Source organism: Peromyscus maniculatus, chromosome 7 (genome assembly GCF_049852395.1).
Source record: "Peromyscus maniculatus bairdii isolate BWxNUB_F1_BW_parent chromosome 7, HU_Pman_BW_mat_3.1, whole genome shotgun sequence".
Taxonomy (NCBI): Eukaryota; Metazoa; Chordata; class Mammalia; order Rodentia; family Cricetidae; genus Peromyscus; species Peromyscus maniculatus.
The window spans coordinates 68,022,131-68,047,810 of NC_134858.1; the positions used below are offsets into that span (position 1 = coordinate 68,022,131).

General features: G+C 41.0%; 1 protein-coding gene across 38 annotated transcripts in view; it reads right to left on the reverse strand.

The window, feature by feature from the left end:
• The window catches only part of Rnf111 (ring finger protein 111), a 75,873-nt gene that overhangs the window by 25,151 nt on the left and 25,042 nt on the right, over window positions 1-25,680 (reverse strand). For 37 of the 38 annotated variants that reach the window (XM_076576628.1, XM_076576620.1, XM_076576618.1 and 34 more), the window contains 4 exons: window positions 12,662-13,554; window positions 6,948-7,074; window positions 2,819-2,982; window positions 1,602-1,796 (listed from right to left, as the gene is read on the reverse strand). In XM_076576628.1, coding sequence (XP_076432743.1) covers window positions 1,602-1,796; window positions 2,819-2,982; window positions 6,948-7,074; window positions 12,662-13,535 — 1,360 coding nt within the window. In that variant the 5' untranslated portion in view covers window positions 13,536-13,554. Of the gene's footprint in view, window positions 1-1,601; window positions 1,797-2,818; window positions 2,983-6,947; window positions 7,075-12,661; window positions 13,555-19,756; window positions 19,869-25,680 lie in introns of those variants that run through there. The other variant, XM_076576603.1, reaches the window with a different exon arrangement.

Here is a 25,680-nt window from a genome sequence, read left to right on the forward strand (position 1 = left end):
AGGTAAGTTCCAGGATTGTTACACAGAGAATTCCTGTCTCGAGGGGGAGGAAGGAGACTTTGGGTAGTCTTCCAGAAGTCCCAGGTAGGTTCCCACCATGCTTATGGTGGCTCACAACTGTCTATAACTCCAGTTCCAGGGGATCTATTAGCCTCCATGGGAAGCAGGTAAACATGTGATGATAGGTATACATTCAGGAAAACATGTAGGTTTCAATTTAAACATGGTTTCAATTTAGTGTGTGTGTGTGTGTGTGTGTGTGTGTGTGTGTGTGTGTGTGTGTGTTACCAAGAAAAGTGCCAAGAAAAAATATGCACTCAATAAGCCAAAGTCCATTTTGCTTCTGCCTACATTTCTTTTCAGAGAACCATGGTACTTGAAAGACATCCTTGGGATGCAAAGAAAGTCTCATTGAATCCAGCCATTAAATAATTTTCCAGTTTGCTCAATGAAAGTCACAGAGATGTTATCAGAATTAAAAGCAAAATGTATTTTAGACCATAAAGTGCTCTCATTAAAAATGGTGACATAGTCAATTTGGGAACTATAGCATCTATTGATATGTCCTTGTTAAGTAAGTTTCTGTCTGCACCACTATCTGTGACAGACATCAAGCTGCCTTAACCTAGCAAGAGAGAGCCAGCAATATAACTGGTAACTGAAACACAAGAAATAATGTGATCAGAGCTGAAAATACCAAACTCTTTAGGCTGGGTATGTAGCTCAGTGACAGAAAACACTCAGCATATATGAGGGCCTAGGCTAAAGCCAAACAAACAAACAGAAGAAATTTCTTTCTGACTGTGGGTTAGGCAATGCTTTTTATCTGTGATGCCAGAACAAGGGGCAACAAGAATAGAATAAATGACATCATTGAGACCTTTCAAACTCCCATTCCCATCTCAATTAATTACAGAATATGCCCAGGGGTATAACTGGTGGGCCATGAGGGAACTCTCATTAACTTCATGAGGAGAAGCCAGTGTTTTTCTCAGCAGCTAGACCTTTCTGCCCACCACCAGCATGTCGCCAGCGTTCCAATTTCTCTGCCTATGACCAGTTCTGGTGACTCTGTTTCTGTTTGTTCTTTTTAAATTATGGACACCTATACAGATGTGACGTAACCATGTATCTCAACATTGGGTTTTAATCTCATCTCATTTCATTAATCAACAGTGATGTTGAGCATGGGATTCATTGTTCATTGGTCTTTGGAAAGTGTCTGTTCAAATCCTTCGTTATTTTTAAATTAGGTTATTGTGTGTTTTTATTATTTCAGAGTTCTTTATGTATTCTTTATGTATTATAGAACCCCTATCAGACACGACTTACAAATAATTTTTCTTACATTCTATGGACTGTCTTTCACTTTCTTTACTTTGATACATAAAAGCTTTATTAACTCGACGAAATTCAACTTATCTACCTTCTGCTTTGCTATCCATGAATTCACTATCAGCCACCTGGTTTTCCTCAGTTCTCTTAGTTGAGCTAAAATATTTGTCACATACAACACATAAAATTCATATTAAATCATAGTGTAATTATAATACACAATGCTTTGCTCTCAGGAAGTACCTCACAGCAACATCCTTACGTACCGCCCACAGAAGAACCAGCCGCACTATTGCTTGGAAGAGTAGCTGCAGTCTCTGACACTGTGGAAGGCTGGCTACTGGCCACAGCTGAAGTAGCATCAGAGGCTTGCTCAGAGGTAGATGGATTTGAATTGCTAATGGAAGCGCTAGTAGTTTGTGATTCCATCCTAGCAGAAGTGGTTGGTACTACAGTAGGTTCTATAAAACACAAAACACCAAATTAACATCTCATAGCAATTAAAGAATGGGTTTTAATTCAAATTAGCAACTTATTTTTCCTCTTTGAGATAGTCTCTTGTTATACATAGCTAGGTTGGTCTTAGAATTCCCCTATTATGGCCTGCCAAGTGCTGGTACAGGCACATTCCCCACACCTGGACAAATTAATGTAACTATGACAATGACTAAAATAAACAAGCATTAGGAACAAACTTCCTAGAAAGTATAATACATGGTAAAGAAAGCTTTCGTGAAACTTCACTGCAACATCAAACTGAAATGTCACTGAAAGATAAGAACTGCAATTAAAAACACCAACATGTGCTTGTATAATCTAGTTAAACAGTTGTTCAAAGTTTTCCAGGAGGACTAGGGGTGTATGTTAGTGGTAAAGTGTTTGCCTGGCAGGTGTGAGGCCCTAGGTTTGATCCCTAGAACCAAAAGAAAAAAGTTTCCAGTACCTAGGAAGTGTTCTGGTCTATTTATTGCAAAGAAAAGGGTGAGAGCAAAGTCCAAGTTCTGCTGCTGGGCCACGTGGCCAGACTATCAAACCACAAACAGCACTCTCTGGCACAGCATAATCCCAAGACAGGCTGCCCAGCCAGCACTTCTCATTTTACCACAGTATGACTACGCTGTTAACCACGCTCCATGTCCTCCCCAGGAAAACTAAGAAGGCAACAGGTGTTTCTGCAAAGAACTATTAGGACAAAATGTGACCATTTAATAAGGCACCTCATTATCACCCTTTATACACAGCAACCATTTCATAACATTAGCTATGACTTTTAATATTTGTGTCAATGCCTTTATTTTTAGAAAGTTTATGAATGTAAATGAACACAAATATAAAGATTTTAAGAGTAGAAACAGTCATCAATACTTTCCAATAAAAATTAAATTACAAATAAGGTAAATTTCAAACATCTGATAATAAGATGGTCATTTAAGATATTTTATCAAATTCCCTTCATAACCCAACAGCTATAATTCCAACTTACCATCTTCATCAACAGTAAGGTCCACAACTTCTGCCGCGTTCTGCCTCAGGGGCTGTATAACAGTAGAGATCCTACTGCGGTTTCGAGGCTCCTGTGGTCGACCTGTATGCAAACTTGAACCTTGGCTCCAATGAGATCTGGAGTGCCCAAGGGTTGAACGAGACCTTAAATAACATCAACATCAAGTTAGTAAATATAAATGAAGGATGGATTTTTTTCAGTCACTCTAAAACTCCACAAGCTTTTATTATAAAACACTTAAGTTCTTCTTGTAAGACTTCTCCCAAGAAATAAGTCATTGGATTAAAAACAATGACTAATGCAATGTCAGACACTCAATAAACTGCTGAATGAAGGCACTACAACCAGATGATCAAAGCAGACAAGAGATGCTGCTGTCAGATCAACCATTCAAGTATACAAAAAGACAGGAACACTGCTCCTGGTAAGCACTGTTCTGAATATTCACTTGGATTATAAGTGAATGTTACCATATATTATAAGGAATGTCCCAAGTTATTCACTATAATAAAGGAACACACACACACAAATCCCAATTATGATGCAGAATCATGTCTGTATAATCATGTCCCAGGCTAGGTTTGCAGAATTTAACTTTGGGAACCCTGTGCCATGCCAAGCTTCTGGTCCTACCCTAACGTAATACACAGAAGTAAGGAGACAGCAGAGGGAGTCCCTAGGGTTGGCAGAGATGATGACACTGGCTAGTCTATGAGCTTGTGAGTCATAAAAAGCAATACCTGATCGAACTACCTTTAAGCACTGAATCACAACCTTAAGTATTTTGAGTGAATGGCATTGCACTCTTCTCAATCACTCTTAGGCATTTAGATGTTTATGGGTTTTAATGATTCAAAATAAAGATGAAAGAGTACTTAGGGACAGCGTGATAATATTCTTATCCCACCTAAGGCTTCAGGAGAACAACTAAATCTGTTTTTGAAAAATGAGGCAAACTGCTGGGTGTCTGTGGCACAAGCCTTTAACCTCAGTAGGTGGGAGGCAGATGCAAGTGGATCTCTGTGAGTTCGAGGACAGCCAGGGCTACACAGGGAAATTATGTCTCAAAAAAGAAGGGGGCAGGGATAAATTACAAGTTGTTATGGAGTTTGTGTTGTTTTTGTCTTCCATCTGCTCAAAGTGTAAAACTACACATATTGTAAGTTTATTACGAGCATGTGTGACAAATATGAGCCAGATCCATTAATATGCAAGGTTAAGCAGGGGTGTCACCATTAGGAAAATATCAAATTCAAAGTGGGCTGAACTATCCTTAACAATGCTAGAACCCAAGAGTTTAAAAATAAATTCAAAACCTAAAATTCTCAAGAAACAGGGGTACGAAAGGCAATTCCTAAGACAATACTAACCAAAGATAATGCATTTAAGAAAGCATTGATGAGGCCTGGAGAGATGGCTCAGAGATTAAGAGCACTGACTGCTCTTGCAGAGGTCCTGAGTTCAATTCCCAGCACCCACATGGTGGCTCACGATCATCTGTAATGAGATCTGGCACCCTCTTCTGTGTACATAATAAACAAACAAACAAACAAACAAATAAATCTTTTAAAAAAAGAAAGAAAGAAAGCATTGCACATCCACATCATGGGCCATCATTGTAAACAAATCTAAGATAAAATGATTTCTTATGCGGACAAATGATCTCCATTAAAATTTTCTGAGAAAGGGCTAGAGAAATGACTGGTTAAGAGCACCTGCTGGCCGGGCAGTGGTGGCGCACGCCTTTAATCCCAGCACTCGGGAGGCACAGCCAGGCGGACCTCTGTGAGTTCTAGGCCAGCCTGGTGTATAGAGTGAGATCCAGGACAGGCACCAAAACTGCACTGATGGATTACTGAGAAGCCCAGAATCTATGGTGTGTGTGTGTGTGTGTGTGTGTGTGTGTGTGTGTGTGTGTGGTGGGGGGGGGCCTTTCTTCTCCAGGAAGCCGTCAAAAGCAGGCAACTCCAGGTCTACTCTGAAAGCCTCATAGGTTGTTCTACCTTGAGACAGACTACTGGACAGAGCATGAGTCCAAATGTAAAGTAACAGTGTCACAGAGGTCTTCAAGGCCACTATAAAACTGCAACTGTCAAATCCTAACATGAAAGACAGACATATTCTCTTACACAGGAAGGGCCAAGAACCAGCCCAACCATGACAAAGGTGCATCTCAGACAATAACAGAAAACTACCTAGAGATCACGAGGCTCCATTCATTTCAAGATCACTGCCTCTTACTTGGAAAAAGGGTTCTGTTTGGTGAAGGCACTTCCAATTCCACAGGGAAAACAGGTCTTACTTTCTTACAGTTGAGAGATAACACACAAAAACTGAATTGGTGCTCTGCCTTGTGAGCAGTGGCAGGGTAAATCTGACAGCCTATGGTCCACACTGTAGCATGCAAATTTCCTCAGTTTGGGGAAATCATTTAAAATGGAAAGGAATTGAGGGGACGGGGGGACGGGGGTTGGGGTGGGGGGTGGGGGTGGTGGTTCAACTGTTAAGAGGACTGGCTGCTCTTCCAGAGGACTGGATGACGCCTTCTGGCCTCGATAAGCACAGCACATACATGATACACATACATACACGCAGGCAAAACCCATACAAATAAATAACCCCCACATTTTTTCTATATTATTCTTTAAAAAAAGAAAGAAAGGGGGCTGGAGAGATGGCTCAGCAGTTAAGAACACTGGCTGCTCTTCCAGAGGATCCAGGTTCAATTCCCAGCACCCACATGGCAGCTCTCAACTGTCTGTAACTCCTGTTCCAGGGGATCTGACACCCTCACACAGACATACATGCAGGCAAAACACAAATGTACATAAAATACAAACAAATCTTTAAGAAAAAAAGAAAGAAAATGAAAACAATTTCCCTGCCATGAGAAGCCACACTCTAATGGTATGCAAATAGAAAAGCATACCCATCCTTAAATGTACTTCTAAGGACATTAATATTCATCCACAGACTAGTTTGGTATATCAAATAAGCAACTAATGCCACTTTTTACCACTAATACCAATATTTATCATCATCTTAAGCACAGGGTAAATAAAATATTAATTTTTTTATTTCAGAAAAGCGGCCATGATGTCTTAAGTAATTCTACAAAAGAGGCATGGCAGCCGGGCGGTGGTGGCGCACGCCTTTAATCCCAGCACTCTGGAGGCAGAGCCAGGCGGATCTCTGTGAGTTCGAGGCCAGCCTGGGTTACCAAGTGAGTTCCAGGAAAGGCGCAAAGCTACACAGAGAAACCCTGTCTCGAAAAACCAAAAAAAAAAAAAAAAAAAAAAAAAAGAGGCATGGCATATTCATGTATCTATCTAAACAAATGAGATCTTTCTACTACTCACTCACTAGTTCAGAACTTAGTATGATCAAATGAAGAATGACATCATAAACAGCCTTAAACTTGGCTCCAATAACACAATAGTACAAGTTTCACGCATATCAATGAGGACAATCTTGACACAAGAAAATAACAAGGTCTGTTTTAATATTAATGAATAAATTCAGAATTATACCCATTACATATTATGTAAATTATATCCATTTACATATTATTCACAGCTAAACTTCACAATTCATGAGTTCTGGTGTTACAAATTAAGTCCCATTTTTAAAAATACTAAGTAAAACTGCTGTCTATTTAGAGCAAATGGGGTGATGATAAAAAATACTATATCCCCAGCCAGGTGGTGGTGGCGCACACCTTTAATCCCAGCATTTTGGAGGCAGAGGCAGGCGGAAGTGTGAGTTTGAGGCCAGTCTGGTCTACAGAGCGAGTTCCAGGACAGGCACCAAAGCTACACAGAGAAACCCTGTCTCGAAAAACAACAACAACAACAAAACAAAACAAAACAAAACAAAAAAACAAAACTATATGCCCTAAGATTCTAATTCTAGCTCTAATGGTCTGGGATAGAATTTTGCAACAGTGAGCTTTACTTTCTTCTCCAGGTGAATCTAATGTATCCTAGCTTTAAAACTAGTACTCTAATACAATTATAATCAAGCTGGGAATCTGGAGGGAATAGCTAACAAATATGTTAAAGTGTCTACATTTAAAAGTTCAGTATACAACTAGGAAATAAAATCTCACCGATAGCTTTCTCCAACTGTAACAATCTCCACTTCACTGTCAGTTGAGGTAACATTAATTTCTTCATTGGCAGTGACCTGGGGAGTGAAGGAAGCTTCTATCACCACAACATCTTCATCAATACTTCCTGGAAACAAAAAGCAAACCCATTTAAAAGACATGTGTAGGCTAACCACTAGGCAAAAGTTTTATTTTGACCTTGAAGACTATTAAATTAATATGAAAATATGGAGAGTTATACAGCATCTCTTTTTTGTTGTTCAAGAGCCAAAGATGAGCCTAAAGAGTTAAAACTGCTACAACTTCAGATTTGTGAAGTGGAGGGCAAAAGCAGGAGCGGGAATAAAGCAGCTAGTAGTGGAAGGCACTTGGGGTGGGAATGAGTACCAAGTGTTGAGACCGTGTAGAGAGCAAAAGCTTTGGAACTGGAACTACATTCCAAGAGCTCTCACTCTGTGTTTGATGTGCCTTCTATAGTTCTGAAGGTCTCACTCAGGAAGCTGTGTCACTAAGGATACTGCCCACAGCAGCAAAGAACAACTCACAAGCAGAAAATGTTCCTTTCTTACGCTCATGACTGTGAGAGAAACGTTACTACCCACATAGCTTAGAGTTTTTACCTAACATCTGTACTGACAGGTCCTTATAATTAAGGCAGAGGTTGTTTTACTATGAAGGCTGAGAAAGGAGTGTGGCTTTTTAAGAGCAAGCTTGTCTGCACTGGGTAGGACCCCACTGCTGTGAAACCATCTCCTGTTCATCCCTCAATTGAAAGGCATCCTTCCCTTTCCCTCAAACACCCCAGCTATCACCATTCCACTGTGTTTAAGAACCTGACCATCAGATGACTCATGTTAGAATGGCAAAGTATTTTGACTGGTTATGACTGGCTTATTTCACTTTGTAAGACATCTAATGGAAATACACACACACACACACACAGATTTTGATCCAGTTGTTCATGACAACAGACAACCACGAGAAACAATTCAAATGCCATCAGCTGGATAAGTCAAATGTGTATGAAGAAACGAATGAAACAAGCAGAAACTAACTCAGGGTCCATGAATGAACCCTGAAACTATGCTGAGTCCGACAGCACATAGGAAGGGCCACATATTGTGGTTCGTTTATATAAAATGCCCAAACAAGGCAAATTACATTCGGCAAACAGATGAAAGGTTGCATGAGACAAGGGGAGAGGCAGAAACAGTAAAAAAAAAAAAAAAAAAAAGCAGGTGGCAGGTAACAGAGCTGACAGAAATGTTCTAAAATTGCACTGTGCTCACAGACAGCTTAAGATTAATAAAAAAAATCTGAATGAATTGACATAAATTATACCCCAATAAAGCTAAAGCTATTAAACGTGAACACAGCTCCACATAAGATACAAAACAAGAAGTCAATCAATGAACGGAGCTACAGTTTGGAATAAAAAACCCAAATCCCACAGATGTCAATTCCCCCAATTTAATCTGTATACAGTCCAAGAAAAACACGTCTTCTCATTATTATCCCCAGGTAAGCAAACTGATTATAAAGTGTATTTGGAAAAATAAGCAAAAATATTGAGAAAAATGGTAAAGATTCTATAATCAAAGTATGTTCCTCTAGAGAAATACACAGACAATCAGATCAATACAAATCTCACACAGGCTAAGGGATGGCTAGGCAGGTAAAGGCACTTTGCTACCAAGACTGCTGTTCCGAGTTCTACCCCTGGGACCCACACAATGGAAGGACAGAACCAACTCCCACAAGTGTCCTTTGACCTTGACATGCACAACCCACCCACCCGCATACATACAGTAAGCAAATTTAAAATTTAAAAAATCCAATAGTAAATCTAAATGCACAGGGAATTTAACATATGATAATGATGGCATCTTAAAACCAAGGGGGAAAATGCTAATGGATGATTTGGCGGCAGCTGGATAGCTACATTAATTCAGATCCTCTGAATCCATGAAAAAAGTTGAGTGTGGCAGTGCATGTAGTACTGGGGGGAACTGTGGAGACAAGTAGATCCTTGGTGCTCAATGGCCAGCCAGCCTAGCCAAATAATGAGCTGAAGTTTCAGTAAAAACTGTTTCAATGAATGAATGAATGAATGAATGAATGGAAGTTAAATATAAGAGAACCACCAGAAGAGACACCCAACTGCACATGCACACCTGCACACATGTGCACACTTACACGAAGTACACGTAACGCACACACAGATTTTAAGTTATAAGAAAGTCTCATATCCACAACTAACAGGAAACTCCAACGTTTTAGTGGTATTAAACAGTAAGTTTAAAAAATAAATTAAAGAGGGGTTGGACAGATGGCTCAGTGGTTAAGATCACTGGCTGATCTTGCAGACAACCTGTATTCAATTTTCAGCACCAACATGGTAGCTCACAACAGTCTGTAACACCAGTTATAGGGGATTCGATGCCCTTTTCTGGCCTTTGCAAGCACTACACACACAGTGCATGACATATATGCAAGCAGAATAAGATAATTCTCTAAAATAAATTAAAATGAAAAATAACAAGTAAATCAGGGCGTCAGGTAAAGTTCATTGAACAATCACAGAAATAAAATATTAAAATGAGCCTAAATTTATTAGATTATCTTGAAATACCTGAATTGTGCTGAACATGGTGGTAAATGTCTTTAATCCCAGAAACTGGGAGGCAGAAGCAGGAGGACCTCTGTGTGTTTCAAGCTAGCCTGGTCTACATAGTGAGTTCCAGGACAGCCAGGGCTACACAGTGAGATCCTACCTCAAAATAACGAAAAAAAAAACAAACCTGAATTTCTTGACAAATACTACATGGATCAAAATATAGGTAAACCTCACTGTAAGTTAGGATAACTCAATGTCCAACAAAGTTGCTATTAACTCAACTGACACTTCATTATGGCTTTCTGTTTATGAGCAGAAATCGTAATAAATTTAGAAGCCAATTAATAAAGATGCATCAAGAGAGAACTATTTCTCAGAATCCTGGTGAACTTGACACATGAGCTGATGCTTGTAAAACAACATCTGCCAGGCGGTGGTGGCACACGTCTTTAATCCCAGCACTTGGGAGGCAGAGCCAGGTGGATCTCTGTGAGTTCGAGGCCAGCCTGGTCTACAGAGCGAGATCGAGGACAGGCACCAAAACTACACAGAGAAACCCTGTCTCAAAAAAACACCACCACCACCACCACCACCACCAACAACAACAACAACAAAACAACCACCAACAACAAAAAACCCCAACAACATCCAATACTAAGTTCAACTAATTTACTTCAGGTGAATTGGCAAAAGCAGTGAGTGCCGGACATTTGCTGTCTCTTACAGCATAAAAGCAGTATAAAATGCTCAAATTTCTATCAGGCACTAAACTAGCCCACAAACCACACTGACACTGGCATATAAAACTAGTTAACACTGACACTCCAACCCGATCCTGATTAAAACATACTTGACTTAGTCGCCAGGCCTGGACTCAATGTCAAGTTTTTACCACTCTAAGGCTTTAGCCAGTCACTAATATGTGAAAGAGTGGAATTTTTTTTTTTTTTAGAACTAAGCCCCATCAATATTTCAGTTTCTTATGAATTTAAGCCATTCTAAAATGATTCTCCAAATGCACCGGCTATAATCAGAAAAGGACAGGGAGGACTAAATTAGAGACACACAAAACTCACAGAACTGCACTGTGGCTGGAGTTACCTACCACCTTCATGGCATCATCCACTGTTGAGAGCAGAGGCACTGGACGAAGATTCCTTGGGCATTCTGGCACAGCAGCAGGTAACGTTTTAAGTTATATATATAAACTATGACACACTTTCAGATGATATTCAGATATATTTATACAGGTGTGCAAGTTTATATAGCAAATATTCATCAGAAAGAGTTGAACTATGGAGCATTCAAGCATAGGAACCGCACAACTGTTATATAAGTAATTGTGCACGCTGATACAAAAAGACCTTCATTATTTATCTCTGAATATTTTCATATTTTCTATTGGAGAGAAACTATTAACAGCTATTACTTCTGGGCAATAAGAATGAAATATCTAAAGAGGAAATTTATTTTATGCTTTTATAATTCTGTATCATTTGCATTAAACTGTTATTTTATTATGAGTATGGGTGTTTTGCCTGCGTGTATGTATGCACCATTTGTATGTAGTGCCTGCAGAGGCCAGAAGAGGGCATCAGATTCCATGGGATTAGAGTTGCATACAGCTGTGAACCATGTGGGTGCTGGGAATTGAGCCTAGGTCCTCTATAAAAGGAATCAAGGCTCTTAACCACTGAACCATCTCTCCCAGCAGCCCTAAGTCATTGTTTTGTTTTCCAAACAAAACAAGCAAACAACAACAAAAACCCAAAACCTAGTTAAAAATAAAACATTTCTCTAGAAACCAAAAAATGCCAAGGTTCATTAACTTTTAGGACTTATGCTTCCCCAGATAAATGCGTACCAGAACATACACCACATACTTATCTGCAGGGTGGTATGTGCACGTTTCTATGCATGTGTTTGATACAAAGGAGGTGAGATCAAATGGGAGAACACATGGCACTTGTGGAAACGATCATGCACTCTATCGCTTTAGGTACATGCTTATTTAGAACACGTTAAGGACCTGGGTTCAAGCCCTAATATGCAAAAACTAAATAACAAAATCATTCAAATACTTCAACTAATTTTTGTTTTGTTCTTTGAGTCAGGCTCTTCCTGTGTAGCCCAGGCTATCCTGGAACTCAGAGATTCACCTGCCTCTGCCTCCCAAGCACTTCGATTAAAGGTATGCATGCCTAAGAATAACTAAGTTGAACTTACTTTTTTTTTTTTTTTAGCAATAAAAAGGATGGTAAATTTAGTATGGTGGCACATTACATGCTTGAAATCCCAGCACGGAGAAGCTACAACACCAAGAGCAAGATTTCAAGAAACCCACAACAAGAAGACTGTCTCCAAAGAAACAGAACAGGAACACAGCAAAAGAAAACTAAGATTAATCAGATTTTTATAGTGATTATAAACGTTCTTAATAGGGAAATAATAGTTACCTGGAAAAAAATTGCAAAAGTGAAATATATTACAAGAGTACTAAAGAGCAAAAAAAAGGGCCATAAATCAATTCATTTAAAAGTTAATCTAGCCACGTGTGGTGGCATACACCTTTGGTCCCAGCACTTGGGAAGCAGAGGTAGGCACATCTCTGTGAGTTGGAGGCCAGCCTGGTCTACAAAAGCAAGTTCCAGGACACTCAGTGCTACACAGAGATACCCTGTCTCAAAAAACCTAAAAGTTAATCTAATTATGAGAAAGGCATTGTGACCCCACCTATAATCTCAGCACTCTGGAGAAAGAAGCAAGTGGATCTCTGTGAGTTCAGGGCCAACCTGGTCTACATAGTGAGTTCCAGGCCAGCCAGGATTACACAGTGAAATCCTGTCTCATAATCATCACCACCATCCTCACTATCATCTAGTTATAAATAAAACAGTTACTTAAAAAGAATTAACAAATATCAACAATGAATTCTGACTTCATTTTTGTCACTAGAAACTCTTTTAGTATCCTGGAGTTGGAGTAACAGCTTAACAGTTGATTATCCATACTATTAAAGAATAAAAGCTACGAGGACTTCTTTGAGAACCTGGGTATAGGCAAAACAGCACAACAACTACCCCTACGGCCTTCTCACCTGAGGGGGCAGCAGGGTTGCCGGGGTTCTCGCTGGCAGATGCACACAGGTCCTCCTCTCCGTCCGTTGAGGAACTAGAAGAGGAGTCGCTGCTGAGGTCGTTCTCACTAGAGCTACTGGAGCTGGGGAGGAGCGCATACTTCCTCTGGGCCAGCACCTCCCGCTTCTTCCTCTGCACCAGCAGCCTCTCCTTCTGCTTCTGCGTCCTCTGAGAGGAGCTGCTCTTCACTAGTCTCTTTCTGCATGGGAGTCTCCTCAGTGCACTACCGTGAAAACAAGGTCTTTTCATCAACAAGCCTGACACAGACTCTGCCTCAGTCCGAGGCCACTTTTGGGACCGTGCACTGTGACTTCTGCTTTTAGCACTCAAAACAGGCTGGGGATGTCTCCCTGAGACTTCTTTGTCCTCATCTGAAGTCACAGTGTCAGAGTCCCCAAAATGGAGACTAGAAGAGGGAGAAGACAGACACTCACTGAAGGAAGAGTCGTTGTCTTCATCACTTGGTGTCTCCAGATGTTGTCTCAACCCTAGGATTCCCTGATTTTCTTTGACACAATTCTGTACATATGAGGGGCCAGCCTGTTGGCTTTTGCGCTTTTTCCTCACAACACCACTTTTTTCTTGTTCTTGCTGGTTGCCATTCATGTCCTTCTCTTGTTTTGAATCATCACACAGGTGAGAGAATTCATTCCCCACTTTGCTGTTAATCATCTCCACTTCTGCAGGGAAGCTCTTGGTGGCCCCTAGGGGCTGTGGGTGCAGAAGGACCCCCTTCAGACTCTCCTGTGTTGTGGGCGCATCAGGAGGAGTCCCACTCTTCATAGCCACTTTTAGGGTGTAGAGCTCGGTAAATTCAGGAGTCCATTGAGACATGGGAAACTTTAAGGCAGGCCTAGGAGACACAAGCCAGACATTGAAAGGACTCAGTACATCTGAGCTCCACAAGTGACTAAAGCCTGCAGCAGCCACAACATGACTGAGCTAAGCCAGCCACTTGACGTTTTGGCCACTCTTCTAGAACCTCTGCTTTCTGTCCCCACTTCCAGAAACGCAGGTAACTACTAGCACACAGTACACGACAACTTATAGTAACCAAATGGACCTTGCAATATTCCTGCTAGCTTTCCCAAGATAGCATATTTGGTCAAACTCAAACACTTCCTTTAAGCTTCCTTCATTAAACTAGAAAAGAGAATTAGAATTCAAAAGACTGCTATCTGTACCAGCAGTCCCGTCACTGGGTACAGTCAAAAGAAATCAGTCTGCTGAAGTCACACCAGCACATGCCCATGTTCATTGCAGCATTGACCACAATAGCCAAATGATGAAGAAAATGTAGGAGATACACAATGAAATGTCATTCACCCATAAAAAAGAACGAAATCCTTTCATCTGTAATAACCTGGACAGGCCGGGCGGTGGTGGTGCACACCTTTAATTCCAGCACTCGGGAAGCAGAGCCAGGTGGATCTCTGTGAGTTCGAGGCCAGCCTGGGCTACAGAGCAAGATCCAGGAAAAGGCGCAAAGCTACACAGAGAAACCTTGTCTGGAGGAGGGAAAAAAAAAAAACCTGGGCAGAACTATAAATCATTACATTGAGTGGAATAAGGCAGGCTGAAAAGCAAGTTCCACATGACCTTATTCGCATGTGGGGTCGACAAAACTTAATCTCACAGAAGCTGAGGGCAGAATGAAGGTTACCAGAGGCTGGAGAATGGGGTAAAGAGGTGAGGGAAGGGGTCAACAAGTACTAGTTACAGTTACATATGAACAAGTTTTGGTGATAGTGTACAATAAAGTGATTACAGATGATACTATCCTGTGTGTTTCAAACAGCTAGAGAAGATTTTGAAAACTATACCCGAAAGAAAGATGTCTGTGGAGGCACATATGTTAACCTGACTGAAACATTACACTATGTACAATAATATTATTGATACTAACTTATCAAAACATTACATGGTACTGAAAAATATGTACAATGTTTAAGTTTTTATGTATCATTTAAAGTATTATTTAAAACTAAATTTAGGGAGACTACATTCCTAAGGATTTATAGGCGATCCACGGTTGCTGGGGGAGGCATTTTCTTCTCTGGTCTGGCCTATGCTCCCGAAAATAATCCTTTATTCATATTCCTGCTAGCAACCCTAATGAAGTTGTAGCTCCCCATCACCAACAACAAAGATGTAAAAGACTTGGGAAAAGGAAAGGGATCAATGGGAGCAGAGGAGGAAAGACATGAGAGAGGGGAACTAGAGGTGAATATGATCAAAATGCATTATGTACATGATAAAAAATATCATAACAAAAGCCATCTTGTATATGATTGATATGATGCTAATAAAAACTTAAAATTTTAGCCAGGTGGTGGGTGGTGGCGCATGCCTTTAATACCAGCACTCGGGAGGCAAAGCCAGGCAATTTCTGTGAGTTTGAGGCCAGCCTGGTCTACAGAGCAAGATCCAGGACAGGCACCAAAATTACAGAGAAACCCTGTCTCGAAAAACAAAACAAAACAAAACTTAAAATTTTAATTTAATTTTATTTAATTTAATATAAATTCTAAGAAAAAAATATAATAAAGTCATCAAATCACACTTTGGAGGCTGAAGCAGAAATACTGCAAAGCCAGTCACAAGACTCCCCCAATCCTATATCCCCTCCCCCACTAAAAAAAGAATTCCAAAGACTAGTCACCATGTGTTGAGGAATACTGCCTTGAGGGTATAACATGGTCACTGATCTCTTAAACTGTCAGCAGCTCCGAGTGCCAGGAGACTTTCCTTCATCAAAGGAAAGGGACTCATGAGGCCCACCTCTTCCAAAGAGTTTACAGATAAGCACTGTTAAAGCAGGGGTTGTGAGTCACCCCACCCCAGGATTTGCAGGCTATTAACATCTGCTAAGGGAGGGGTGCTTCTAAGGCCACATCCTTCCCCAAGAGCTGCCAGGAAATATCTGCTGCTGGGAGACTATCTGCAGTGTAGCCCACTGCTCCCCTAAGAAATCCCAGTTCAATGATGGTTCACCAAGCCACAGCTGAATTGGTGTTTCCACTGTCGGTGCCATTTGGGGTGAGTAGACATTTGTTCGTGTATCTTCAGAAAAGTTCGTGTCTTCCCTTTGATATTTGACATGTTAAAATTGTTTAATAAATACTTCCTGTACATTTAGATGGTTTTTCCATTAGATTCAATAATTAACTAACAGAAGTACAGTTTCTTTCTCCTATGACTCTCTCCGACCTTCTAATGAGAATCTAATTCCAATGTCCAGAAGCTTGACATAACTAGTGTGTTTACTGTCAGCACAGCAAGCCTAGAGCAAGCACCAGGAAGCTGAGGATCACTGTTCAATCAGCAGCACAGCAGAAAAACAACCAAACTTCCCACAACTGATCTAAAGGTTATGTTCATTCTCCACTATCAAACAAAACCAGTACAAAATTAACTGCTGACCGAACAAACCCATGCAATGGGTTATAACTTACTAATCAAAAGAAATTAAGTACTGCTCCAAGCTACACACTAATGAACATCATGCGAACCAATTATAAAAGACTATACAGTTAGGGTTGGAGAGATGGCTGAGCAATTAAGAGCACTTGCTGCTATTATGGAGGATCTAGGTTCAGTTCCCAGCACACACAAGATGGCTCACAAGCATCTGTAACTCCAGTTGGCCTATGTGGGCACCAGACACATATATAATACATACACACACATGCAAAGTACTCACATGCATAAAAGAAATTAAACCTAGCTTTTAAAAACTGCAGACTATATACAGGTAAAATTTCTTTTATATGAAATGTCAAATATCTAGAGGTAAAAATTAGATTAGTGGTTACCTAAGACTGCAGATGATGTGTTTAGGATTCTGCCACCCCTCCAGCTATATGACCACACATGCGCAGTTCAGTACCTAAGCAAAGGGTCTTACGTCATCTGTGCACTGCGTGATTACACAATCTGCACATGCATAGCATAGCTCCGTAAACCCACATGCACATGTCCAGGAAAATCCTTAAAAAGCCAGGCAGACTCATCCCCTCTCTTCTTCTCTCTCCTCCTTCTGCCTCTGCACTGTCTTCCACAGGCCTGGTCACTGTCTTCCGACTGTCCCCCACCCCCACCCCAACCTCAATAAAGCTCTGATACTGGGTTTTGTCGTGCCTCATGACCTTATTATTTTAAAGCCAACAATAAGAATTAGATTGTGAGAAAGAGAGCTTCTTCCCCCCCACCCCCAAGATAGGATTTGTCTGTGTAGTTTTGGTGCCTGCCCTGGATCTTGCTCTGTAGACCAGACTGGCCTCGAACTCACAGATTCGCCTGGCTCTGCTGCCCGAGGGCTAGGATTAAAGGTGTTTGCCACCACTGCCCTGCGGCCTCTTTTTTTTTTTTTTTTTTGGAGAACTGTCTCTCAAATAGACTATGGTATTAGCTGTTCAACTCTGATTCTCAGAAAGCACCAACACTGAATATCTCAATGAGCTTTTGTTCAACCTCTGACTATGAGGAAACCAGCAACACTGGATTTCAAACAGTGAAAAGTCTAAAGATAATTATGAAGACCCTTGGGCACCGAATACTTGTAGACCCCATAAGTAACAGAAAACTTGAGCTGTATCTTTTAAAATACCTGAGATTCTTCCAGAAATCTGCTTCTCTAAGAAGACAGTCTTTGCGGGGACTGGAGAGATGGCTCAGAGGTTAAGAGCACTGACTGCTCTTCCAGAGGTCCTGAGTTCAATTCCCAGCAACCACATGTGGCTCACAACCATCTGTAATGAGATCTGGTGCCCTCTTCTGGCCTGCAGTCATATATGCTGTATATATAATAAATGAATCTTTTAAAAAAAAAGAAGAAGAAGAAGACAGTCTTTGTCTTTTCCTATCACTTTATGCCCCAAAGCCAAAACAATGAAATCTTTATGGTTAAATCTGCTCAGGTTTTAATCACTTCGGCCCTCCTAAAGAGTAAGGCAGAAGGAAATGAAGGCAAGGCATGGTGGCCTATGCCTTTAATCTCAGCACCTTTGCGAGACAGAGGCAAGAGGATGTCTGGAGTTCAAGCGAGGCAAACCTGGAATATGTGGTGAGTTCCAGGGCACCTGGAGCTACATGGGAAACCCCTGTCTCAAACAAACAAACCAAAGAAAACCAAACCAAACCAAAATGTAGTAAGATGGAGGAGAGTGCAGAGGGGTGGGGTAGGGTAGGGTGGGGTGGAGTGTCTGGAATGCTTTGTGTCTTTACACCAGTAACTGCTTCCTAAATTGTCATACAAATGTAAAATGTAACATTAGCATCCCGTATTAACTCAGAGATTCTCACTTAGGAACTACAAATTTATGCTCTATTTTGAACTGAGAAAAAGGACTAAGTCTGTGAGACAGAAATACAAGTACTGCATGCTTTTTGTGTGTATGTGTTTTGGGTTGTGTGTGCATTTCTGTATGCATGTGGAGGTTAGAAATCAGCCTTCCATGTCATCCTTCAGGAGCCACCCACCCTGTTTTTTGAGAAAGTGTCTCTCAACAGGCCCTGGAACTCACAGATTAGGCTAGGTTGGCTAGCTAGCAAGCCCTCTATCGATCTCTGCCTACCCAACACTGGAATTACAAATACATGCCACCATGCTCAGCTTTTTTTTGTTTGTTGGTTTGGTTTGGTTTGGTTTTCTGTGTAGCCCTGGCTGTCCTGGAACTAGCTCTGTAGGCCAGGCTGGCCTTGAACTCAGAGATCTGCCCATGTCTGCCTCTGGAGTACTGGAATTAAAGGAGCAGGCTAAAACAAGCAACTGATTTTTATTTTATTTTAGGGTCTCAGGTATTTATCCCAGGCTGGACACAATCTCACTATGTATAAGGACAACCTTGAACTTCTGACCCTGTCTCCACATCCCAAGTCCATGTGCCACCACACCTGGTTTATGCAGTAGTGCCTGGGGTCAAATCCAGGGTTCTGGGAACAATAGACAAGCACTCTATCAATTGAGCACACCTCAGCCATAAAGATAGTTTTATATAGCTTTAAACAAGTAGTTTTACATAGCTATTAAACAAGAATTTTTTTTAGGCCAGAGATCTTACATTTTTCTATAAAAATTCCAGAGATAATCAGAAAATAAACTAGATACACTAATGCTTTTAAATATGGTTTTATACAAATGAAAATAATTATGTTTCAAGGACATTATTTACTTGGGGTGGTATTTGAAATGTTTAATTCTCTTCTGAACTCGGGCAGTTACGTTAGAATTGCTAGTTTGCGTATATTAAATCAACTGTCTGATAGACCCACTCTTACTGTCCAATGCCGTCACTACCACTGCGGACACTTGGAGACAGCTGCTCACTGAGCTGTTCCAGACATCAAAACCGTATTAGCAAAAACCCGTATTTCCCCAAAGGTATCACTCTGAAATGAACTACATTTTCAGAGTGCTTAGAATTAAGTTTCTAGAGAGATTTCTGATAGAAATCTAAGGATCTAAAAATACATTCAGTTTTGAAAAGGGTGGTGAGAACCTTGATAAATGTATTAGCAAATAACTAATTTGCAACCCCTAACAGCAAAAAAGAAATGACACTCAGAAAACTGCTATTAAATGCAGCTTGCTTATTCATTTGTTTGTTTGTTTTGACAATGTAGCCAAGGCTGGCCCTGGACTTGCTATTTCCTGCCTGGGGTTACAAGCATGAGTGAGCATACCAAGCTGTGTCAAGTTATTTTTCTTTTGGTTAGGATAAAAATAAAAACATAAAAACAGATCAATGATCTTGGCAACCTCCCCTAGAGAGACAATATAGTTATTATCAAAAGATTCATTTAAAAAAAATTTCATTTGGATCCTTGACCATGGAAATCAAGATGAAATATATAAATCAACTCAATTACTCTAAGAGTGATATTAGAGACAACTCAATTACTCTAAGAGTGATATTTTCTTTTCATTCGTTCATTCGATTTACTCAATTTTACACGCATGAGTATTTGGACTGTATCTTAGTCAGTGTTCTATTGATGTGAAGGGACACCATGACCACAGCAACTCTTATAAAGAAAAACATTTACTGACTTACAGTTCAGAGGTTTAGTCCATTATCATCATGTCACTGTGCAGGCAGACCTGGTGCTGGAGAGGTAGCTGAAGGTTCTACACCTCGATTGGCAAGCAGCAGGAAGTGAGACTCTGGGCTGGCTGGAACATTTGAAACTCCAAAGCCAACCTCCAGTGACACATTTCCTCCAACAAGGCCACACCAATTAATTATCCCTGTCAAGCATTGCCACTCCCTCATGACCAAGCATTCAAATCTAAGAGCCTATGAGAGCCATTCTTTTCTTCTTTTTTCAGTTTTTTGAGACAGAGTTTCTTTGTGTAGCTTTGGAACCTATCCTGGAACTCACTCTGTAGCCCAGGCTTACAGAGACCCGCCTGCCTCTGCCTCCCGAGTGCTGGGATTAAAGGCGTGCACCACCACTGCCCGGCAGGAGCCATTCTTATTCAAACCACCACAGCCTACATGCACACATGTCTGCCTAGGGGTCAAATGAAGTTTTAGATGCCTTGGAGCTACAGTTACGGATGGTTGTGATACACCATGTGGGTGCTGGGAACTGAACCTGAGTCCTTAGCAAGAACAAGTACTCTGAACCACTAAAGCTGTCTCTCCAAGGCCCCGGAATGTTGTTTTCATAGCACAGAAACAGGGTAGCATCAAAAGCCCTCTAGGATAAAATTACACAACACAAAAACCGCACTTGTTGAAATCACCCATTCTAGAAAGTCTCCTCTGGTGAGGTTGAAGGACTCAGGAGACACTGATGAGCATAGCCACATTCCATGAGCCAAAATCCACAAGAACTGCACGGCACTGACCCACAAAGAATTAACAGACGGAGTAGAGACAAATACAGGTCACAAGACACAGAGGAGATAATACTGAAAGAACTGTAAGTCAGAGCAGAGATGGAGACTGGCACAGCCTGAAGAAGGAGCCCTAGAGGGAAGCCATTCTAAACCTTTAAAATCTTACACTGAAATTCACATCCTTATATTTACATTTTCAATGGCTCATACAGTAGTATAATATGAAAAAGGGATCAAAAGAGCCCAAAACTGGAGACAGAGCAACAACAATTAAAAGGTCACTACTTCTACAAAGCAAGGATACACCAAGACAGACAGGAGACACTAGACAACTGAAACAGACTAATTCTAAAGTCAGGGTCACCACAGTTCTGCTGACCTTTGCACAGGAAGCACTTCCTGCTGTCCTCCTAGCTGAGTTAGGATAACCTGCCCGGCTCCCAGGGCCCTGCCACACAGTCCTCGTTTTCTCATTTCTAACAGCCCTTTTCTAGCCACTTTCGTGAACTCTAAGAATACAAATCAGATCACGTTCCATTCCCTCACTGGAAACCTTTCAGTGGTTTCTAAATGTTCCAAAAATAAAACCCCAACTCTTGAGTGACCTCACGCTCTGGGTCCAGCTCCTGCTAGCTTCTCTCAGTCAACCTCACAGTCCAACTGTCCTTCTTTCTTTCTTACCCGTGACAAGCCTTTCAATCTTGGCCCTTTGTTCTTCTGCCCTTCACTGAGATCTCGGGTTAAATGCTCTATCTTTGGAGAGCTTTTCCTGAATGTTCTATGGCAACAAGGAGTCTGGCAGCCTTCCAAACAAGGAAAAAGTAACTGATTAAGAGCTGCAAATCTAAAATCTATCCCTTTATCTGCCCAGGCCACACTCACTGACTCCTCCTCACTGAGTGTCCTGCCAAATAACTGAGGGTAGCAAAGATAATAAATGGGAAATATGGGGTTTCTTACATGGCACCCTGGCCACCTTGTTCCAGCTGCCTTAGACTTCCCAATCCCTGCCCAATGTCCTTCACTCAGAACCAGACTTCCACCTCAGTCTGACAAGTCTGCCTTCTCTGCCACCCCCAAATTTTCCATACAAGTATTTCCCTTAACAAAACCCACACAAGGCACATCACACATTATCAACAAAGTGAAAAATGCAACTCATGCAATAGGCAGGGACTGTTCCAAATCTTATCTGACAAGGGACTAATTTCCAGGACAAGTAAAAATTACAATACAACAAATTCTGATTGTAAAATGGACAATCATCATGGCAGTTGTCTCTCTGTAAGCACAGGAGAACATGCTCAATGACATTGCAAAGGGAATGTCTTTAGGGTAGCAATTCCCCAAACCTAGAATAACGAACGTTAGCAAGGATGTGGAGAAACTGGAACATTTGTTGGTGGGACTGTAGAATGGCAGCCATGGAAAAGGGTATGGTGTTTCCTCAAGGATCAACCACAGAACTACCATATAATCTAGTAATTTCAGTTCTGGTAGAAATAGCCCAAGCATCTAGCAAATGACCAGATACACAACATGTTGACACAATGGAACAGCACCAAGCCTTAAAAGGGAAATCATGAAACATGCTACAATACGGATGACATTAAAGACCCAATGCTAAATCAAATGAGCCCAACACACAAGGACAAATACTTTGATTCCACTTACAGGAAGGACATAGACCAGCCAAATTCACACAAAGAGAGGAGAATGAGGGTGTGACAGGCAGGGGAAGGGAAGAATGGGAGTTTGTGTTTAGTGAGCAGTTTCAGCTGGAACAGATAAAGAGTTTCCAGAGAGGAAAGATGGCTATACAACAATGAAAATGTATTCACTGTCAAATCACATACTAGTATGGTTAAGATGAGCCACTTACAGTGATATGGTTGAGGCAGGAGGACTGTTTCATCCCAAGAGTTCAGGGGTTGCCTGGGCAACATAATGAGACATCCATCTTTTGGGGGAGATGAAGGAATGGGAGGGCAGGATGGGAGAAAACAAACTAGGCTAGGTATAGTGGCATACTTTATAATTCTAGCACTCAGACAGAGATAGGGAGATTACAAATTGGAGACCATCCTGGGCTACGAGGTGAGACTTTGTCTCAAAAAACAGAGGCTGGAGAGATGGCTCAGTGGTTAAGAGCACTGGCTGCTGCTCTTCCAGAGGACCTATGTTCAATTCCTAGTACCCATAGGGCAGCTAATGATTTTAAGTCCAGTCCCAGGAGAGCCAAACCCCTCTTCTGGTCTCCAAAGGCAATGCACACACATGGTGCAGATATACATATACAGGCAAAAACATTCATAAACATAAAATCAAAGGTTTACAAATGTTTTTAAATGGCAGGCAGTACTTTTACCACTTCTAAGCCAGCAGCCTCTTGCAGTGTACTCAATAAACCTGGAAAGAAAGACAGAAACAGAGAGAAAGTTTTATCTTTCCTTTTTATAGGAGAGAGACAGCCGGGCATGAGGGCACACACTTTTAATCCCAGCACACAAAGTGAGTTCCAGTTTGTTACACAAAGAAACCCTGTCTCAAAAGACCAAAAAAGGAGAGCGTTGACTGACACACAGTAGGTACTCAAATGACCTCTTTCTGCATTAATGAGAAAGGGAAAGGTATAAAAATAGTAGCTGAATTTCTGACGGGGCAACAGAGGGAATGGTGATGCCAATCACTAAGACAGCAAGAGAGTATCTCCAGGAGGAGAAAAGCTGTATTAGTCCATGAATCTAAAATATTTATCCATTGTGCTATATTCAATCTTGGAACTCTGCATCTATGGAATATATTTATCTTATAGTTGGGGTCCATCATACCATAAAACAGAAAAAGTAAGCATAAAAGAGAACTGTAGGGAACCAAGTGACTTACTCTCCTATCAAATAATTAAGCCATTAACCAAACCACACACTACTTTTTTCTTATCATTGTTTGTTTCTTGAGACATGGTCTTTCTATGTAGTCCTGGCTATCCTGAAACTATTATGTACACCAGGCTGCCCTCAAACACAAGAGAGATCAGCTTGCTTCTGCCTCCTGACTGCTGGGATTAAATAAAGGTACATGCCACCACACACACAGCCACATGCTACTTTGAAATTAACAGCAAATACTCTAAGGAAAATAGCCATGTCTTTAAAAAGTCTGTACAAAGATCACTTCCATTTCCTTTAAGATCTTAAGCTTCAAGTTTACACAGTAAATCTGAGGACTGGCTAGATCTTGCTTACGGGTCCATTTTGTATGTCCAACAAAATTTGAAAGGAAGAAAGAATGGAGAGAAGGAGGGGGCAAACAGTGATTAATAGTGAAATGCCTATGCTTTCTCATCAAAATCAGGAAGAGAAAGCGTATTCACTGCTATACAATATTGTTCTGGAAATATCAGTCATATCCTTCAAATGAGGACAAGCAAAAAATGAAAAACCATGCAACTTTATTTGCAGGAAACTAGATGAGAACAACTAGAAACAAGACAAGTCAGTTATGTATGTGTTTACCACAGTCAAACCCAAACCACTGACTGTCCTCTGTACAAACAACAGCTAGTTAGAAAACGTACAATAACAAACACCCACAGACACAGGTAAAATAACTATCAAACTACCAAAATTAGTAAGAGACACATAAAGCCGGGCGTGGTGGCGCACACCTTTAATACCAGCACTCAGGAGGCAGAGGAGGTGAATCTCTGAGTTCAAGGACAGCCTGGTCAAAGAGTGAGTTCCAGGACAAACAGAACTACACAGAGAAACACTGTCTCAAAAAACAAACCAACAAAGGAAAAAGAGACACAGAGCCTATATGACCTATGTCAACTATGCTGCTACACAAAACCTAATAGGGAATTCAATGTGATCCTGGGGTATACAACTGTTCACACACACACACACACACACACACACACACACACACACACACACACCTTCTCATTCCAGATAGGGAACCCTACAAAAGATCAAATTATGAACACCACCAAAGTCCACCTTGGTGAAGCAATGAGTTTTATTGGGGTTTCTTACAGGAATATAAGAGAGGGGTTCTTACAGGAGCAGAAATGACACAAGGACAGCTGTGTCACCAAGGCCACCCCACAAAGCTGGGAATCTGGAGCACACTGCACAGCCTCCAGGCAGCTAACAGGACGGAGACTGTCCTTTCCAAGAGACTCTGGTCTAAACCTCTTCCAGGCAGCTGGTCTTTGCAGCTTTTCTCCTCTAAGAATCTTCTTTGCCACTCAGGCTGTCTGAGGGACTCTCAGCTTCTACTGTTTACCCTGGCAGGGAGGGGCCTAGAGAATCCTGTCAGTTTCAGGGACTGCCTGAATAGATACTGAGTTGCTTACCTTCCTAAGGAGCTTCCCAGCAGGATGGAATGTTTCAATCTCAGAGGAAACTGTTGTACAATATACAGGCTGTAATCTCATTATTAGTACTAGCCCACAGCTTTTAAATTAATACTTTTTTAAAGATATGTTAACTATTAATGAGTAACCATTAAAATCTATTTCACAGAACCTAATATTATTAAAAGTACAATATTTTTTACTGTTAGGTTAGTTTAAAAAAAGGGTCAATAAGAACTAAAAAATAGGCCAGGTAATGATGCATGCCATTGATCCCAGCACTCGGGAGGCAGAGGTAGATCTCTGAGTTCGAGGTCAGCCTCATCTACAGAGCAAGTTCCAGGACAGCCAGAGCTACAGAAAAACCCTATCTCAAAAAACAAAAACAAAAACAAACAAAAAAGCCATAAACCTAAAAAATAAGGCTTGGCGATTTCACTCAGTGGTAGAGAGTTTACCCAGATTAAGGCCCTGGCTTCAGTTCCCAACACTGAGGGCAAAGAAAGTTCAGAAAACAACATGTAAGGAAACAATTTCCATACACCCTTCAAATAACTGTCTGCCAATGTCCAAAGCTTTAAACACAAAGTACACAGAGTTTTCTTTTATCTCACCCTCCGGCCCCTAACACTGAACTGCAAGCTGCCGCCAGGTTTCTTTGGTAACTGGGAGGCAGCAAGCAGAAGACTGCTCTATTTTAAAGTAACAGAAGCAAACGGACGGTAATTGTTATTTTATGTATTATTATTGTTGTTATTGTTTTTTGAATGCTG